The sequence below is a fragment of the Andrena cerasifolii genome, chromosome 8, assembly GCF_050908995.1.
Source record: "Andrena cerasifolii isolate SP2316 chromosome 8, iyAndCera1_principal, whole genome shotgun sequence".
NCBI classification, from domain to species: domain Eukaryota; kingdom Metazoa; phylum Arthropoda; class Insecta; order Hymenoptera; family Andrenidae; genus Andrena; species Andrena cerasifolii.
Window position 1 is genome coordinate 1,825,285 of NC_135125.1, and position 20,593 is coordinate 1,845,877.

The window sequence follows — 20,593 nt, forward strand, 5'->3', positions numbered from 1 at the left end:
ACCGACCAAGAGTCGCAACCCAAGACGATCAACTATATTCTTTGTACCGACCGAGAGTTGCAACCTAACCACTCTAATTTCTTTAATATCATAAAGCGTTAATTCTGTTGTTTGTATAATCTAGAGGTGTTTTATTGAATAAACACTATTAAGATTAATTCTTGTTCTTGAATTTTAATTCTTTATCGCACGCCACACGAACCAATCCCAAAATCCTGTAACTCGCGTCAACGTCACGCCTAGAAACGTTACACTGTGTACATCTGGCGCCGACATAAAAAAATGGAGTCCTGTAGATTAAATAAGGAAAAAAATTACTTTTTACTTTTTAGTGCATTTTTATTTTTTTAAGTTGGTTCTAATTTTATTTAAATTTTTGTTATTTTTTACTTTTTAGTTATTGAAATACAAATTATGTAAAGAAGCGTAGTTTTAATTAAGCACTACTGGCAAAGTATTGGGCCAATATTGATGCAGTGTAAAACGGGACCACCGCACAGTGGCCTGTACTGATGATCTAGAGGGACAAAAGTCCAAAATCATGGCCATCCAAAATGAATGAATCTTGGTCATACCACAAGCTACTGAGTCAGAGATGTCGGAATGACATGGTATGCAACTTTGTGCGTATTTCATAAAAGTAACGATCGGCGAAACGTACGCGACTCGGCTCCTTAGGAACCGACTGTTAGAATTCCTCAGTATCAGCTATATATCAGAAGAGCTCAATTGTATCGCGATTTAAATTGTTAGTATTTTGAATAATGGATTGCAGGGATACAAGTAAGTAGTAAATCGAGCTTCAGCCATGAGTATTTTAATTTTCAACGAACAAAATTAAAATATAATCATAAAAATGATGGAAATTTTCAACAGCTTTCGTTGGAAAAGTTCTAGATATCCACGAACCTCATGGAACCTCAAAATGTTTGTGCTGTTTTGTCCTATTTGCTTTATAGAGTACATATTCACAAGTTATAGCTGCAAATATTTACAACTCTACATAATTTTTATACATAATTAAAATAATTCTATCTTCAAAAATGGTGATGTTAGGAGCTAAAATGTGTAATTCATTCTAAATAACGTGGTTGTAAACAATTTTTCTTTATAAAACACAGTTCACATTCGCTTCCTACATTTTAAGAAACCCCAGAATACGAATTTTGGTTTAAAAAAACCCTTGGAGGGTGACTTTTAATTTTTAAGGGTGGTAAAACAATGTAAATGGTGTTTTCCAAACAAATAATAAACATTTCAACCTAACTGATGATTTTTGTACGACCTGCGTCTTTTGTCCCGCTAGATTGTTATTGGACAGACCACTGTGCACCGGGGCATCGCCCTCTTTCGATTAAAAAAGAGATCATCGTATTCGGTCCACATGCTGAGGAGTTATGCGCGGACACACATAGCAAGAAAAAATACATACTGTCGAATCTATAACCTCCTTCTTTTTGAAGTCGGTTAAAAAGATATGTATTATGTATATAATGTCTTTTTAAAATTGTCGATTTGTTCAGTGGTAATTACGATAAAATAGTTACAATTAATAATTATGTAATGGATTCCAAGAGAGGGCGTAATAGCGTAAAGTACACGGATACAATTGCGGTATAATATTTAGCAATAATAACCCGAATAAATCCTAAAACCGAAGATACAACTTGTAGAAATGTCAAGTGAAGGAAAATCCACCAGAGGAAGGCCAGTGAAAAGTGTGACAATTAGCAAGAACGCATCAGAAGACGATAAACAGATGACGCTAACCTCAAAAGACGAAACCTTAACATGCCAGGAGGAGACGACAGATCAAGGCTTATCACACGACCTAAGCAAATTGATAAAAAATAATGGACTGCATGACTGAAGAAATGAAAGAATTAAAGGAAGTAAGGAAAGATTCCACAGAAGTAATCGGTATAATTAAGGATATCACAGAAATAAAGGAAGATACGAAGCAGAAACATTTAATTTGGATCGAGGAAAAGAAAAATTTGGAAAGAAGACTTAAATTTCTAGAAGGAGTAGAGGAAGACAGGAGAAGGAAAGAAAAAAAAGAAGAACATTAGCATCAAAGGACTAGATATAGAGGGAAAAACAGAAGAAGTATAAAACTTTATAAAAACAAAACTAAAAGTAAAAGCGAAGGTATGATAAGGGTTAAACTAACCGATTGGGAATCTAAGCGAAAAATAAAAGAAAACAAAAAATGTTGAACTGGGAAAAAATTGATGTGGATGACGACCTAACAAAAGTAGAGAGAGATACAAAGAGAAATAGGAAAATATGCGCCAGGACAAAGGAAATTGGGAAAAAGAGTAAGAATAGGGTACCAAAAGCTCTACGTGGACAATGGATTAATGGTATGGAAAGAAGACAAAGGATTGATGAAGGACTACTTATTGTGAGGTGAGAAAAAGCAAGAATAGAAACGTAGGAAGAGGAGAAAAGCCAATAGGGATAATATTCTGGAACATACGGGGTATGGGAAATCTACATAACCTAAATGTCCTAAATAGAGAAGACTTCAAGGAAAACATACAAGGAAGCCCAATAATATGCCTGTGCAAGACATTTAGAATGGAAGAAACAATAAAGCTACCAGGATTTCTGAAGGAATATAGATGTATAGTTGTAGGTTTTCCAGCAATGGAATTGAGGAGAATTAAGACGTCACTCACTTTATATAAGGTAGAAAACTGATATATATTGTTACATATAAAAGATACTTAGGTACACTAGGCGCCAGAATCGGCTTCCCTTCGGAAATTTGGCAACGTTGCATGTCACTAGAACCGCTGAGTTATGCCTAGTGACATGCAACGTTGCCAAATTTCCGAAGGGAAGCCGCTTTGACGCCTAGTGTACAATAATGAAAAGCAAAAAGAAACGTGTGTTCGCACGGAGGAAGCGTTTACCGACGGCTTGAAGTTAGGCAACGGCATACACCGCAAGCGGCCGGAAGGGGGCCCCAGCGTCCCCGTGTGTCGGGAGGAGGCGCGGGAGCTACAAACTCCAACAATAGTAAGTAAAGCAATTAAAATAAAATCAATGCGAAGAGCCAGGAGAGATATATGTATTTTGTATAGAGAAGCTTTAATAGAATCAATGGAAAAAATATCAATTACCGAGTCATGGATATGCATAAAAATTAAGATCAACTGGAAAGAATATATAATATGTAGTACTTATATAGATAGAGGGAATGCGCAGATAATAAGAACACTGGGAGAAGAGATAATGGAAATCAAAGAAAAAACATCAGCACCAGTATTGATAGGGGGGATTTTAATGCAAGGATAGGGGAAAGTAACTAGATAGAAGAAGTTATTACAGAATCAACAGAATTTACACACTACAGGCAAGCAATGGACACAACAAGAAACAAAGCAGGGAGAATACTATGTGAAACCATGGAAGAAGCAGGAATGATTGTACTAAATGGCAGAAGCAAAACGGACAAAGATGGGCATTACACATATGTTGACACAAAAGGCTGTAGTACAATCGATATGGCATGGGTGGACCTAAATATTTTGCAAGAACTCGAAGACTTCAAAATCATAGAAATGGGAACATAAGACCATTTACCAATAAAGATAAGTCTGAAAGATACAGAAAAAAACGGGAAGCATAGAAGAAGGGGAAGAATAGAAGGAAAATTAATCTGGAACAACGATAATTATGACAGATACATAAAAGTCCTAGAAAATCAAACAATAGAATCAGAAGCATAATCAGCAGTGATTACCTACATGCACTAATAACATAAAAAATAAATGATGTAGCAGATACACTTGGAATGACAAGACGCAGGAAAATAAATAGAGCAAAAATAAAAAAAATAAGCCGTGGTACAACGAAGAATGCTACAAGACTAAAAAGAATCTAAAAGAAGTAGTAAAAGCATTCACGAAAAAAGGGGAAATACAGGAGAGGGAAAGTTATGTAAAAGCGAGAAAGCAATATCCACCGTAAACCACATAAAGAAAGAGCACTATAGAAAATTACAGGTAGATATAGCAAATTTAAAAGATGCAACAAATTTTTGGAAACTGGTCAAGAAATTAAACGCCAAAACTTACCCAGAATGCAAGATAGACATCAAAGAGTGGGAGAGATACTATAAGGAAATATATAAAGTAAACACGAGTCAACGTTACTCCCTGACGGACGCAAGGCACCCATACCAACAAATCCAGTGCACAGAATTGAACGCAATCTTAAGAAAACTAAAAACAAACAAAGCCCCAGGACCAGATGGCATCACTAACGAGTTTCTTAAATATCTACCGCACAAAAGGAAAAATTAGTTGCTAAACCTTATGAACCTTGTAAGGCAACCTGGCGAAACCCCTGTAAGTTGGGGAAATACTAACACAATAATGCTATATAAAAAGGGAATAAGCTAGGCCCAAACAACTACAGGGGTATAGCACTAGCCAATACTGTAATAAAAATATTCACAGCAATATTAGCAAAAAGGATAAATAAATGGTGTGAAAGCTATGAGGGCGAGAAGATGAGGCGAGGGAGGCGGAACGCGACCCGTTGATGTGGGGATGAGGCAGTGGATGGGGAACACCACTCACTAGTGGTAAGTGAATCAGAACGCGTTGTCGGAGGCGCGAAAATTCAAAGCGATCCACTGAATCTATCTCTATCTCTCTCTCGGTCTGTAGACAAAACATAGGGAGGTATTACGCGTAGAAGATGCAAGTCGAAACCTGCATGACTATCGCGTGATCACCATGCCAAAAACATATAGCTCTAATGATCGAAGGTACACTTCCGAGAATAATGCGCAGTATCTTCGCGACGCCGCATTGTTGAGCGCGTTATCGGCACGGCGAAATTCACAGCGGTACCGGAGCGCTCCTATATCCCAACGGCAAGATGACGCACTCCATAGCGCGTCACAGCCGCGCAATGCGTGTGAAGAGGCGCGACTGCAAACTAGCTACGACGCTTGAACTAGGTGCGCGAGCGAGAGAGGACTACGAAATACGTTCGCATCTCTCTCTCTCTCTCTCCTCGGACAAAAACATAGGTATTATGCGCTGGCACTTGATCGTCGTCGTTGTCGTCAGAATATTATGCACAGAAGATTGAAGCGATGGAAGTCGAGACCTCTGTCGGTGGTCCACTGGTCGGGAGAGGAATTCATTATATGTATCAACCATGGGGTCGAGTAGCAAAACATATGTGGAGCGAGAGATGCGATAATGCGTTAAGGTATGATTCCACGCGGAATATTTGTCAGTACTGGTTCGATAATGGCAATACGGAAACGATTCATGGTAACGCGTACGCAAAAGGGGCCGTGCAAGGTATCAGACAATACAGATAGTCGTGTGAAAAGGAAATGTGGCGGCCCGTGCAACGAGCACGCCGCCTCAATTCGACCAGGCTGTTAGTTTGGTCGTCGGCGACAGCAACGTTATCGGCGACGTGTCGAATTTCGGCGTCGATGCGTAGCGTTACAATAGCATCTTGGGGGTTCTCGGAAAGCGACGAGGACCGTCGTCGATAAGTTATGGGATAAACATCCTGTACGACGCGAGAGACGACGGTCCCCGAAAGATCCGCGCCGAGAGCCCACACAGCAACAGTCAGAACCAAACCAGTGAACAGTACGGACGACACCGTGCCTGTTCAACGTCGAGCAATAAAAACCATCACGACTGAACTCACAGAGTCATTCACTTTCCCGTCACCCACAGAAACATAATATAGGAAACATATTATATAGGAAAAACATTGAGATGTATATACTATTGCGGCGCCTGGTATGCATCACGAACGATCAATCCCAATCCTAATGCTAATAGTTCGCAATCTAACAAAGAGTTCGGTTCGTAGCAGTCGCTTTCGGTAATGATTTTCTCGTAGTCCGTGGTCGTTGTAGTAGCGGTACGTATAACGTTGACAAAGGAGGCGCACTTGCTGGTTACGGAGTACCAAATTCCTGATAAATACGAGAACATGTTGTCGATACAACGAGCATATTTGAACATTTGAATTATCGTAGCTTCAGACATGTATATGACGGAACTATCATCCGAGATTTTAGCAATTCCTTCACTGTATCCTCGTGTGAAATCGATACGCAAATGATCGATCGCGATAGGGTCTTGGTACGCTAATGGCGCATCGAAGCGGAAACGTCGAAGTATCTGTGATTGTTGCTGCAGTAGAAGCTTCCACGTAGACATGGAGAAGCAAACCTCATGACATTTATTATCGGCTATCGCGATCTCGATGCGGCACGAATCCTGCCCGATGCAAATCCCAATTATGAGACGTTTGTAGGCAGTAACGGTCAATGGATATTCACGTCCCATTATTCGTATGGTAGGTTTTTTCGGTACTGATGGAGATGCATTGCTGTAAGAACCACATACCCAGAGTTGATATTTCGGTTGGTTTCGTATAAATCGAAAAATACGCAGAGGAGTACTATGTACTATGTACTGTTAGATACCCACTTCGCGATTTTCCCTTTTCCTACACATCTGGTCATCGTCACCCTCTAAGACCCTTAGCCCCTTTCGAGCGAACGTGACTTAACGGTAAACAGGCGGATTAGGCCCTGGGTCCCAAGGCCCCCTTCAAAAGTGAAAGCTAACGTCTTAGTCACAACCGACTTTCTTAAAACTACCACTTCCTCCCTTACTCAATGACCCATCCTAGCCTCATTTTCCACACCCTCGCAATAGTAACTACCAATAGGATTCTCCGATTTCCCTACGTTCCTTTCCTCCGTACGTTTGAGCGGCAGATCACTCTTGTACATCGCACGAGCAACTAGTTCGAACTTGCCAAAAAAATAAAGAACATTTCCATACAAGGATTAGTACTTGCACTTCTCCCGGGTACACGACAGTACTTTATATTCTGTTGGTGTTGCTGCTGCTGTTGTTGTTGAGGTTGCTGTTGCAGATTTGGAAAATCCGTATCGTTCCAGTGATTGGTGTGGTTTCCGCACATGTGGGAAGTGTCATTGAAATGTCGGTTATACATTTTGAATACCTACTACGGCGGAGTCTACTGAACGGACGCGGTTACTAATTGCGCGGACACGAACGTATGCGATGCAATGAAGTCTGCAAGACCTCTCGACTTCGCTTTTTACAGTAGTTCATGGACATAAATGTGTAGAGTATGTCGGTGGGGCGGGGGCGATGATGAGGGTGTCTGAGTCAGCGGTATTAATCAAATTGTGCGTAGTACGAAAAAATAAGAGAAGCAACGAGTGGTGGAAAAAGTTAATGGAAAACCGTGAAGGAAAAAAGATGTGTAGAAAAAAGTGTATAGTGTATAGTGGAAAAATGTATGTGGAAGAAGTACCAGTAATTGGTAGTATATAGTTTTTCGTATAAAAAATATACCGTGGGAACTCATCTGAGGTAGTGAGTCATGCGTATTTGTGTGCGAGCATCCGTGAAGAAGGATGAGAAGGAGGTTGAAAAGGAGAAGAAGGAAAAGAATGGTAGGAAGCATGAGGAGAAAAACAGAGTCAGTACAGTGAACAAGGATCACGATATCCGGATGATGGGCGATGTCGCAGGCGATGCCGCTCGGAGGATTTCGATGGATGGACGAGGCGGCGGTGGCCGATTTGGACTTAGACTCTTTGCCCGACGACGATGGGCTTGAGGGTGAAGTACCTGCTGGAAGTGAATCTCAAGTATCCTCCGGAGATTCACGACACGCACGCAGACCTCCCGTTCTGTCCTGTACGCAAGCACGCGTCTATCCGTAAACAGACCAAGCTGCTCGCCACGCTCCGTGATAAGGAACGATACGTCATCCACTATCGCTACCTGAAGCAGCGCGTTCGGCACCTAACGCTAATACTTCACAATCTAACAAAGAGCGCGGTTCGTAGTATTCGCTTTCGGAAATGAGTTTTCCATAGTCCGCGGTCGGTGCCGTAGCGGCACGTAAAATATCGACAAGGAGTACAGTATCGGAGTACAGAATTTCCGACAACCACGAGAACATATGTTCGATGTAACGATCGTATTTTAACATTCGGAGTATTGTATCTCCAGTTATGTATAGAATGGAACTACCATCCGAGGTTTTGACAATTCGTTGACTGTGTACTCGATGCGTAAATGATAGATGACGATAAGGTCTTGGGGCGTTGTTGCATCGTTGCGGAAACGTTGAAGTATCTGTGATTCTTGTTGCAGCAGAAGCTTCCACGTAGACATGGAGAAGCACAACTCGTTGCATTTGTTGTCGGCTATCGCGATTTCGACGCGGCACGAATCAGGGCACGTAGGGTATAATAAATCGGATCCGCGCAGTCACTCGGCAAAGATCTTGGAAAACGTTACGCGCATAAGTATCGCGAGGCATGGATTTTTTCATGAATTCGTATGAGTTGTTGAGGGGGATGATCCCACTGCTGCGTACCGAAGAGCAGTGTGGCGAGTGGCTAGTATCGTGTAACGAGTCCTCATCAAGGAGCATCTGAAGACCCAACGATTATCGGAATGTGTACATGGACGTCTGACATTACTCAAGACAAGTGTTGAAATAGCGCGAACGCACGTCCCAAACATAATAGCGCGTATACTCAACGAACTGGATGCGCGAAACACATTGCTCACGTCATCGTCTTCCGATGACGATAACGATGATAACGCGAGCCCTTTATCTACGGTGGTACAGTTGGACGATCAAACGCTTCAGCAGCTGAAATTACTTTTCACAAAGTAGTTTATTATGGAATTAAGAATGCTTCCTATTAGTTCAGCGCATAAGCAGCTAAGAATTTCGGCGCATAAGCAGCCGATAGTTTCGGCGCATAAGTAGCCGAGAGTTTTGGCGCATAAGCAGCCAAGACTATTAGAATATTGAAAGAAAGAGGAAGAAAGACAGGAAAAGTGAAAGAGAAACATAGAGAGGTTAGAAAGATGATGAAGTAATAGAAAGGGTACTCCCACGATGCTTTATAAAATAAATATCCACAATCTGAAAATAATAATTTATGCATATATTAACTTGATTAATTATTAGAAAGTTTCAGATGGAGTAATCCAGTCTTACCTAAAACTTATCTCATGAATATTTTTTATATTTTTTAATAATGACAGGGTTGATCACAGTCAAAATATGAGTGAATATATTAGCTTATATCTCAACACGCTTGCTAATTGGCCGTACGGTCACACCATGGACCACGGTGTAATAGGAGGGTGTTCCATTTCTATATATGGATTTGAACCATGGAGCATACGAAAAAGTGAGCTCCGGTCGCCCGCTTCGTTTTGTGTTTCGCGCGACCCTAGGCCCACGTGCCCGTCGGTCAGAGCGAGCCCTACTCGTACCACGAAAATGTGCCGCCGGTTACGTCCCGCCGCTGTCGGGCGAGATCTTCTTTACCCTCGCTTAAGGGGGGAATTTCTTTTTTTTTGGTCAAAAAATCGATTTTTTGTTTTTTACAGAATCTTGTAGTTTAACTTTGTAGGAATGTCTCTGCAAAATTTTAAGTCAAAATTCATAAAATTTTCAAAGTTATGGACTTTTGAAGTAAGGTATATATTTGGCGGCAAGTGATCGAGCGATCGATACTCCCAGAATCCATGGTACTGTTGTAAAACGTTTATGTTATTGGAGTCGTAGTTTTCTAACAGCCAAGTTCAAATGTATTTGCAGTGACATAAGCATAATTTGACAAAGACATCTTTAGTGACTTCGTTTCGTTCGCCTTGACTCTTGAGCAGTTAGGCCTAAAAGGACGGTGTCAACAGCTGCGGAGCAGACCTACGGTCTGCTTACAAGTACGTGTCGAAAGACAATTTCCAGATGTGAGAAGGAAAAGTCTCTCTATCCTCTTGAACTCTTTAGAGATATTTGTTCGCTTACGTTGCTTGGAACGAGCAGAATGTCTTCGGCTTTTGAAACGTGCACTTCGCTCTCTTCCTGTGAATCTCGATATTATTGTGTTATTGTTTAAACTGTTATTTGTGTTTTTGTTTAAACTGTTATTTGTGTTTTTGTTATTAGTTATTTATGATCTCTTTCTTTGTTTTGTTTTGTCATAGTTTTATTGTTAAATAACTTCATTTGAACACGAGTGCCATGGATAGAAAGCAGCATAGAGGAAGTTCTACGCGTGCTGATAGAACTAAAAAAAGGAAATTCACGGGAAATATTCATACTCGTGAAAGAGAAATTTCATTTGCGAGTACGTCTGCTAAAAAATTAGCATCAACGAATCTTGAAGATTTTACTGTGAATCCAAGCCATGGATATCGGATTATTGCTTTTTTATCAGTTTTCACTGCAATATCTCAATTTGTTGTATGTAAAGTGTGTAAAGGACAAGTGAATTTTTGTGAAACTAATTCTCGTGGATTAGGATTTAAAATCACAATAGAGTGTAAATGTGGTTCTCAATACATAAATTCGTGCCCTTTGATCGATGGTAAATCCTATGAAATAAATAGAAGAATTATTTTAGTTTTGAGAATGTTGGGAGTTGGCAAAGAAGGTTTAAATACATTTTGTGGCCTCATGGACATTTGTCAAGGAATTAGTTCCACTCTATATTATACTTCTTTAGATAGTATATATTCAGGAGCTAAAACAGTTTTTGATATTTTGAGAAGGAAAGCAGTAGAAGAGGAAAAAATAAAAAATGCTGAAAATGGGAACCCGATGACAGAGATCACAGTCTCCGGCGATGGTACATGGAAAAAGAGAGGATTCAATTCATTATTTGGAGTCACATCACTTATTGGAAAATATTCTAGCAAAATAATCGATATCGTAGTGAAATCTTCATATTGCCATGGTTGTAAAGTGTGGGAATCAAAATCTGGTACGGTGGAATACGACCTGTGGATGGAAGAACACAAGGACGAGTGCACTGCTAACCATAGCGGGTCGTCCGGAAAGATGGAAGTGGATGGCATGAAGGAAATGTTCCTGCGATCTGTAGAATATTTTGGAATAAGATATAGAAACTATATTGGTGATGGAGACACAAAGACATTTAAAGCATTGCTCGAGGAAAATCCATATGGTGACGATTTTATATTGAAGAAAAAAGAATGTGTAGGTCATGTAGAGAAACGTATGGGATCGCGGCTAAGAAACATAAAGAAGACCAAGAAACTCGGAGGAAAAAATAAATTAACTGATAAATTAATTAAACAATTAACAGTGTACTATGGTTTAGCTATCAGAAGACATTCAGGTTCTATCGATGACATGTACGAAGCTATATGGGCAACATATTATCATAAAATATCTTCAGATAAATATCCCAAACACATGTACTGTCCAAAGGGGTCTGGTAGTTGGTGTAAATGGCGTAAAGCTGAAGCTGAAGGTACTCTTAAACAATTTAACCACGAGCCACCACTTCATGAAGACGTTGCAAAAGAAATAAAATCAATTTATGAAGATTTATCTTCAAAAGAATTATTAGAAAGGTGTTTGGGTGGTGAAACTCAAAATAACAATGAGAGTTTCAACTCGTCGCTCTGGCGACTTGCCCCCAAACACCTTCATTGTGGACTGAAAACAATTGAGATTTCAGCATTTATAGCAGCAGGCATTTTTAATGAAGGCTGCTATGCAATTTTAAATATCATGGACAATATTGGTATCGTTATTGGAGATCAATGCAAAAGTTTCGCCACGACTAGAGATGAATGGCGATTACAAAGATCGGCGAGACGAAGCCTTGAAGCAACGAAAAAGGCCCGTACAGAGGCTAGAATGGCAAATTTAGAAAAAAATCAATTCGACGAGCAAGAGGAAGGAATAATCTACGGACCTGGAATAGCTGATTAGTTGTAAGTACCTGATATTTGTTCAGTAACTGCACTACAAACTTTAAACGCGTTTTTCTCGACACAACTTTTTCGTAGCTGGTTGACATGATTTAAAAAAAAGTACTGGATCGATCAACTTGAAATTTTAACTGCATGTTAAGAAAGAATTCTTTTATCGTTTGACCTACAGGCAAGACGATAGGTTGTATATATTTTTTTTAATTATCAAAAGTTCGGGTAATTTTTTGCAAAAAATCGAACATCTGAATTTAAACAGTTACCATTTCTCGAAAAATATATTTTTTTTATTCATTGTAGGTCAAACGATAATTATATGTGTATAAAATAAAATCTCATTAGAATTTTTGATTTCAGATAAACTGGAGGGCAGATATCATGTCAACCGTTAATGAAGCAATTGTGCGGAGCGTCCTAGTTCACGGGCAACTGAAACTGTATTTTTAAGTGAACTGAACTGAAAAAATTTATATAACATAATGAAAGTGTTACTAACACATATACAAAGTTTCAAATTAATTAATGTTACATTTTTGTTTATAAAAAATCCTAAAGTATCGATATTTTTGACCAAGAAAAAAGAAATTCCCCCCTTAACGCGAAACGTAATGAAGAATTTCGATAAGCGATGTTTACTAAAAAGTGCGCTTTGATCGTCGAATGTTTACTTTGCATCTGGGCCATATTCAGCTTCTTGTGCTTCTTCTTTTCGATCGACGAAAAATGGGCTCCGAAAAGCAAATATAAGTAATAAAATACCTATTCATGTACTCATAGCAGAGTTATCGTTATTCATATACTCTAGCCCGGTTATCTTTATTCGTTAGTTTTATATTCGTGTGAATTTATTTTTATTCGTGAGAAATTTATTCGTGATTCGTGAGATTTATTCGTCACAGGATCCTTTGTCATGGAGCATCTAGTTCGGGGGAAATCGGAATTATGTGGACTTTACCTGGGGGGAACTTTTTTTTTGGTGTTGAAACTTATACTTTTTTGGAAGTACTTACACAGGATAGTTGCAGTGGTTGTCATAGTTTCTATGATTGCGAATCATGGTTTTATTGTGCTTGTACTTTTTAAAAATGGTTTCGTGGAACTTATGTTGTTTACCCGAGACCGAAAAAGTGCTGTTGTGTGGATGCGAGACCAAGGGCTGCTTTGTATTTATAAAAATTGTGGTGTCCATCGTAAACCGATGCAGTTATTTGAGTCTGGTCAGCATGGTGCGGGTCGTATTTGTGCTAGAGGCAAAAGCAAGTGTCGCCAGTTTGCTGCCACTGTTGATTAATTTTTTTGAAGATGTACATTTACCTTATGACAAGGCAATAAAATATGTTGTGTTTTGATTTTGTTGTTGTTTATTGTATTTATGTTATATATATATTTTTGGAGGGTGATGTATTGCTTTACAAGGGATATGTCCTATGTGAACACTGTGCATGAACTGTTCAACAAGAGTGATGTTACTGATGAAGCATGCAACACGTTATCCTCTACAACTATTAATGCGTGGTTTCGGCATTGTAGAGAGATGATTATATATCATTTTCAAGATCTTCAAATTGGGAAGCCTAAATTAGGTGGTGTAACTGATTCTGGTTTGGCTGTTGTTGTTGAAGTAATTAAATTTCTCTTCATTTGACATTACCCCTTTTTCCTCCTTTCTATTTCCCTCTCCTTTTAGATTGATGAAGCTAAGTTTGATAAGAGGAAGTACAATCGGGGGAGGATTGTTGGTGGTCATTGAGCATTGGGTTTAATTGATACCCATACCCGTGATTGTCGGATGATGGTTGTACCAAACCGTGAAGCAACAACCGCTAATATCAATTATTAAGGAACATGTTCTTTTGGGTTCTGAAATTCATACTGATTGTTTTAAGAGTTAAAATAGTTTAGCCGATGAAGGATACATTCATAAAACTGTAAATCATAGAATTGAGTTTAAAACTCCAGATGGAACACATACACAAAATATCGAATTGTCTTGGCGACCAAATAAAGATTGGTTTGGAGGGAGAGCTCGTTTCCATGATGAAGTGTTTGGGGACCGATTATGTGAATATTTGTTGCGTCGATTCTGTTCATTCAATAAGTTAGACAAAGTTCTTTTTTTTTTTTTAATTAATGCAATAAAAAAGCAGTATGATTTTAAAAACTAATAAAAGTATTTGAGTATTTGTATGGTAGCGAACCGATGTGAGTTCACGTATTCCACTATTCAACTTGTCCAGGGTATTAGTACAGGATGGGACTGGTGCCGCGCGCCCGCTAGCGGGCGCGTAAAGCATGGTAGCGACCCGATGTGAGTTCGGACGTAACCTGAAATATTTTTTTCTCAGGAAAAGTAGGAAGAGGGTTAGTATACATGTCAAAATAACGGAGTCTATTTTATTAAATAACTTAACAAGGGATTGATTCCTAAGCACAAAATTTATATTTATACATGTTATTCGACACGAGCTTTCGAACAAAATAAATTTCCGGCGTAAAAAAGGTTTCCCCGAGAAAAAGTTTACCCGAATTATGTGGATTTTATGGCCAAAAAAATGCTGTACTGTTAGCGACCTTCCGTTTAGTTTCAGCTTCTCCCTTCAGGCGGCACTGCGTTGTCGCTTTAGTGTAGTTAGACGTGTTTATTCTTGTTTTCTGGTTGTGTTTTGTTTCTGTTTGTATTAATTGGTGAATTGTAAACATAATTGGTACGTATGTATAGAAAGACTGTATTTTGGTTACATAATTAATTAATTCATTAATTCCTTTAAATATAATTGTCCTTTTTTAAGGAAATAATGCCATTCAAACGTTCATTGAATTTCGAGACTGATACTGATAAAAATAAAAAAAAGAAGCCGAAAATCTGTCACGCTAGAGACCAAACTAGAAGTTTTACGTCGCATTCAAGCTGGCGAGAAAATTGTTCAAATTTGTAATCCAATGGGACTGGCGAAGTCTACCGTTTAAACTATTCATGATAGAAAAGAAGAAATTAAAACACATTCGCTACCTGCTGCACCTTTAAGTGTCTCAAAATTAACTCGCCAAAGAAACAGCATTATGGAAAAATGGACAAATCATTAGATACGTGGATTGAAGACAATAATCAATGCAGGATGCCAATGAGCCAAATGACTACCCAAGAAAAGGCTAAAAGTATTTTCGAAAATTTAAAGAGGGAGGATACTGATGAATCTATGAAAGATGTATCATTCCAAGGAAGCCGAGGTTGCATCTAAAGAATATCCCAACATTTTTAAAAGAATTATTGAAAGACGTGGATACCGACCTGAACAAGTTTTCAATGTAGACGAGACACGACTCTATTGGAAGCGAATGCCTGAAAGAATTTAAATTTCAAAATATGAAAAATCTGCATCTGGATATAAAGTGTCAAAGAACGATTAACTTTGCTCCTTGATGCTAATGATGGAGGGAATTTTAAGGTAAAACTACTTGTAGTATATTTTTCCGAAAATCCAAGGTGTTTTAAAGGGCTGAGCAAGAAACAATTGCCCGTCATTTGGAGATCCAACAAAAAAGGTTGGACGACTCAGGTTCTCTTTGAAGACTGGTTTAAAAATTACTTTTGCCCAGAAGTAAAAAAATATTTGAAGGACAATAACTTGAGTAACAAAGCATTGCTCATTTTGGATAATGCTCCAGGGTACCCGGTTAATTTATCCGAATTGTATGAAGATGTGGAGATTGAGTACTTTCCCAAAAATACAACAGCTTTGATCCAGCCAATGGATCAGGGTGCAATAGCCACTTTTAAGGCTTATTATTTACGCAGCACTTTTCGTAAATTTATTCACGAAACCGATGGCGAATCTTCGTTAAAACAGTTTTGGAATTAAAATCAACCACAATGAACCATGTTTGGAAAAAAATATGGCCAGAATGCATAAAAACTAATGAGCCTAAAGTTAATTCTCTTTCTGAAATTCGACAAAACATATTAAACTTAGCAAACAATCTTGGTTTTGAGGATTTGGAAGAAGGTGATTGATTGATTTTCTAGATGCTGACAGAGAACCTCTTTCAAACGAGGAACTGATCCAGTTAGAAACAGAACGAGCATTTGATGAGGAGCCAGAGCCAGAGCCTGCTATAAGCCAACAGCTAACAGCAAAAAACTTGTCGAATGCGTTTTCATATTTCGAGCAGGGAATGGACATCCTTCTTCAAAACGATCCCGACGAAAAACGCAGCGCTAAAGTGTCTCGAGAAGTAAATTCAGCCATTAACTGTTACAAAACACTGCAGAAAGAAGCAGAAAGCAAGGGGAAGCAGACAACGTTGGACCAATATTTTAAACTGGGTCAATTCACAACAGCGGAAAGTGATGATGGCAGCCTATTATAGCTTACTAATTCTTCATGTTAATGTTCGTCATCAGATTAAAACAATTTTTAAATATTTTATTTTATGTTTTTTATTACATGTGCGCACGCAGGTGTGTGTATATGATTTCTTTTGATTTTAATTTATGTTTATTTTTTGAATTTCTATTTATTGTTACATTGTTTTGTACTTTTATTTTTATGTAAGCATTTTTATAGGAAATAAAAGAATAAAATGCTTTATGAACTAAAAACTACTTTATTTTATAAAAAATTGGAACAGATCCAATTGAATTTGTATGGGTTTGTATTAAAATAATTGATTTGTTATACGGCTTTTCGCTTTGCGGCCAACTTTTCCGGAACATACGTAGGCCGTAAAGCGGTACGGGTGTATTATAATGGCGGTTGTCACTGGCAGCCAACCGGCTGCCGTGGCAGCTACAGCTACGGTGCTGCCACCACCACCACTGACAGCGGGAGCTGCACCAGCAGTTGCGCCTGCGCCGGCGGCCTACGTGTGTTTCTACAAAAATAAATCAGTGATTTTCTGTGATTTATTTATTTTCTTGTGAGTCTTTCTTTTTATATTTTGTAATCGGTATTCAAATAACGCGCCGCCTTCTGATTGCGCGGACCTATGTGAACGCTTCTCGCCGAAGAACGCGCCATAGTCGAGAAGAGAAGAGAAGAGAGTACATTGAGCGTTGAACGTGTGCAGACGTTGTAGTTTCTAAGTCGTAATAATACCAGTTTATTTTAGTTGCAATTTATCTCAAGTATTATTTTAATTTGTGCAAAAATTCAATTTATATTAAGTAAACTTATACAACTAAAAAAACTATCGTTAATAAAACCAGTCTTACAATTTAATTGGTGGTATTCTTTTTCATCCTCGACTTTTTCATGTACTTGGCATAATTTCTTTGCTTTATTTAGGATTTTTTCATTGGGTTATAGTAATGAAATAACATAATATTATAACTTTAGATATCGAAAAGGTAATAAAAAATTGTGGTTTAATCAATTTAACGATTATAATTAAATTCACTTCATTTATCGCTTCAGATTGAAACATCAAAGTCGGTCGGGGTAGGAAACAAGACAATTTTATGAAATTTCTCATGAAATTGAGCAGTGCCAAGTATCACTGTGGGAGGAGGAGGGGGCGGGACAGGAGGGAGGGGGAAATTTTTAATATATTAACACCTGTCTTAATGTTTTGAAATAAAAATTTAATTTGATGAATCGTTGTTTCTTCATTTCATTAATCATAATTCATTTCTTATTTCTTTATATTAATTAATTACAATTACAGTATAATTACATCCACTTTGCTTTGTAATTGTTAATTGCTCTTTCAGCTGTTGAAATAATTCTCTTCGTGTGCATCGTTAACTGAAATAGGACACATTTACTAATTATTTATAACTTATCATACGTGCTCATATGTCAAGATAATTGAATGCCTATTCCAAACCATACCTGTAAATTTGTGTGTACATAGTCTGACATAGATCACACTGCATCATCTTCTGCTTCAATTATCTGTAAATATAAATAAATAGAAATAGAGTGAACTTTTTTTGCTGTAGTAAGTGTAGAGACTACTATACATAATGTGTCCGAAGGAGGTGAGAGCGTATGGCAGAAAGTCTTGTTGGAGTTAATTTAAATGCTAATGGCAATTTAGCGAAAATGAAAAAAGGGATCCAATATTTTTAACGCACAATTTATTGGTGTCCCCTTCATATCTATCCAAGCTTGTGCGTCTCCTTCATTTTTATCCAAGCCTGTGCGTTCCCTTTATTTCTATCCAAGCCTGTGCGTCCCCTTCATTTCTATAAGCTTTACATAAAAACTCTAAATTAAAAATAGTTTGCTAGTATAAAAATATATATCTGGCAATTTAAATGAAATGCAACTTGTTACAATATATTATTTTGTACATGCATGGTACAAATTTCTAGAAACTTATGCGTAAAAGAAAATGCTTCTCTGTCGAATCTTCTCCGGACAACTTCCAAGTCTATGAATCTACTTAAAAAGTCTATTAAAATTTTTTGGTAACTTACCTTGTTAATTGAGACAATAATTCAGTGCCATATGTGGTATAAAAACTCGTGATTTCAAAAAATTATTTGACACTTGGCAGGTTATGATTGATTGACACTTGGCAGGTTATAATTCAATAGTATAGGTATATGTACAATGACGGACGACGATCCCTGCCGAATGATCCCGAGAGTCGACGAACGAAACATGTGTTAGTTTCCTTTGGCTGAAGGTGTGCGTGTAACGCGTATACGTATTATGTCGACAAAAATTTGGCTGCAGAATCACAAGAAGAAGAAGAAAATCTTGACAACATATTACGATATTTCCGTCATGTTGGTCTTATTCGAAAGCTTACATGCGGTTTACATAAGAAAAATGTCTTTAAATTTAGGAAATATTGCAGGTGTGATAAAATATTAATGAAATAAGTTTCAGGTAAGGTTGGATTAGCCTGTTTACGAGTAAAAGGTACGCTGTAGCGACAATCGACATGTACACTAGGCGTCAAAACGGCTTCCCTTCGGAAATTTGGCACCATTGCATGTCACTAGGCATAACTCAGCGGTTCTAGTGATATGCAACGTTGCCAAATTTCCGAAGGGAAGCCGATTCTCGCGCCTAGTGTACTTGGCGTCGAGACGCTACCGCGTCTCTAGATTGAAGTTGTATACTTTGAAATGCGGTTTCTCAGTAAATATGAACTGTACCCACAACTGCGTTACATCACTTTGTTCGTCTTGGCGAGAGGAAGGTTCTAACGGTTTTATTTTCTTTAAATAATGATTTTTAAGTAGTAGTAGTTCGCGACGCGACCGCCAGGCGGCGACCGAGCAAGCGCTTCTCGCTTGCGAAATAGTACCACGGCATTTCATTGCAGAGTCCATATTTTGTATACTCTAACCGTCTAGAGAGTTTCATAGATCTTATCTTAGAAGGTGTCTGAATAAACACCAGCAACTGGTCCGCGCTCCATTGCGGGACTTTATTTTTTTAAATTTTAAATTAAAGGAAGAACTGTCCCATCTTACCAAATATGTTTCCTGATGTATTCGGAAATAAATACCTCAACCACTTAACCCTAAATCGATTTTTAAATATTGTAGAATTAGAGTCTTCATTTTCTCCACAAAACGTTTTATTCTTTCAAAGACCTGAACTATACCAACCCGTTTACGACATAGATGATTTACAGATAGTGTCGGTTTATTCAAGGTCCAACTGACGCGCTGCGCCTCAGAGTTTCCTCTATAGCAGCATTAAAACCAAGCAAGATGGAGTGAGCATTTAATCTCTTTCTAGGAGACCACCGTGCAGGCCACAGGGTGGACGGAAAGCAGAGTGAGGTCTGAAAGACCACGGTCTTAACTCGATGGGATCACCGCAAGGAATTTTTGCTATTGGGCAGGCCATAACGGTCACGAATTATAAACGTTCGCAACCGGGGAAATCTACCCCGCAAGGTTGCCAGCAGCAAGCAACGCACCCGGAGAAAAACGGTCACCCATCTTTCCCCGGTACGCGCTCCACGATGCTTAACTTCGGTGATCGAACGATAACCGGTGTTTCCATCGCGGCCAACGCCGCTGGCATAGATGATTTACAGTTAATTTATGATGGAGCCGTAGGAGCAGCGTGGCGAGGAAAGTCGCTACCAGCGGTAGCGTCACGACCGTCAAACCAATCAACGCCAAGATGAGAATTGCTGGAAAATTCGCCGACGCCAGCGCCACCGGCAAGCCAAGTGAAGCTGCGGCCAACCAGCGTCGACAACTGATTCCCCGGCAACGCTGGTAGCGACTTTCCTCGCCACGCTGCGTAGGAGAAACCGCTGTTGGCCATTGGATTTGCGTTTTTTATCGTCATGCAATAAAAACTGTTGAGATATATGACAGTCTCAATCGATCACTTAGTGTAAGTCAACTTGGAATTATTAAAATTTTGTATCCGCAACATACGAATATTTGTTGATGTAAATTATTTGATGCATATATATATTCTCGAGTGGGCATGTTGTTCGTGCTTAAGACAGCGCTGTTCGGCCAGCTACCGAACTACGAGAGAGGCATCCTACCACCCATCGAGTTGCCTTTCTAGACAGGACAAGCAAGCGTGTCTAGGCCTGGGCGGGTGCGTCGAGAGAAAAATGAGACCAAAGAGATACAAGTGCAAGAATTTTTATAAGACTGATTTCAAAGTATTATTTCATTGTAAACTTCATATCTAAATATATTACCGAATATTAATCCAGAACAAACACAGCCTATTTTATTGCAACAATATTGTTTTCAAATCCCACATAAATCAACCGGATCTGTACTCATGTGGTGATTTTGCAGCTGCTTTCGCCACCTCCTTGGTTTTGAAAAG

General features: G+C 38.8%; 2 protein-coding genes across 9 annotated transcripts in view; one reads left to right on the top strand and one right to left on the bottom strand.

The window, feature by feature from the left end:
- Tlk (Tousled-like kinase) overlaps nt 1-20,593 on the bottom strand; it is a 262,049-nt gene that overhangs the window by 48,427 nt on the left and 193,029 nt on the right. The window lies entirely within an intron of this gene.
- LOC143372218 (uncharacterized) lies at nt 9,421-12,407 on the top strand. 2 transcript variants are annotated; one of them, XR_013086241.1, is made up of 3 exons: nt 9,421-9,657; nt 11,762-11,825; nt 12,180-12,407. XR_013086241.1 is itself a non-coding variant. In XM_076818258.1 (2 exons), the coding sequence occupies exon 1, from the start codon at nt 10,102-10,104 to the stop codon at nt 11,821-11,823; it is 1,722 nt and encodes a 573-aa protein (XP_076674373.1). In that variant the 5' UTR covers nt 9,850-10,101; the 3' UTR covers nt 11,824-11,825; nt 12,180-12,407. The 2 variants fall into 2 exon arrangements, 1 of the variants encoding a protein (XP_076674373.1); XM_076818258.1 differs by lacking the exon at nt 9,421-9,657 and having other exon boundaries at nt 9,850-11,825.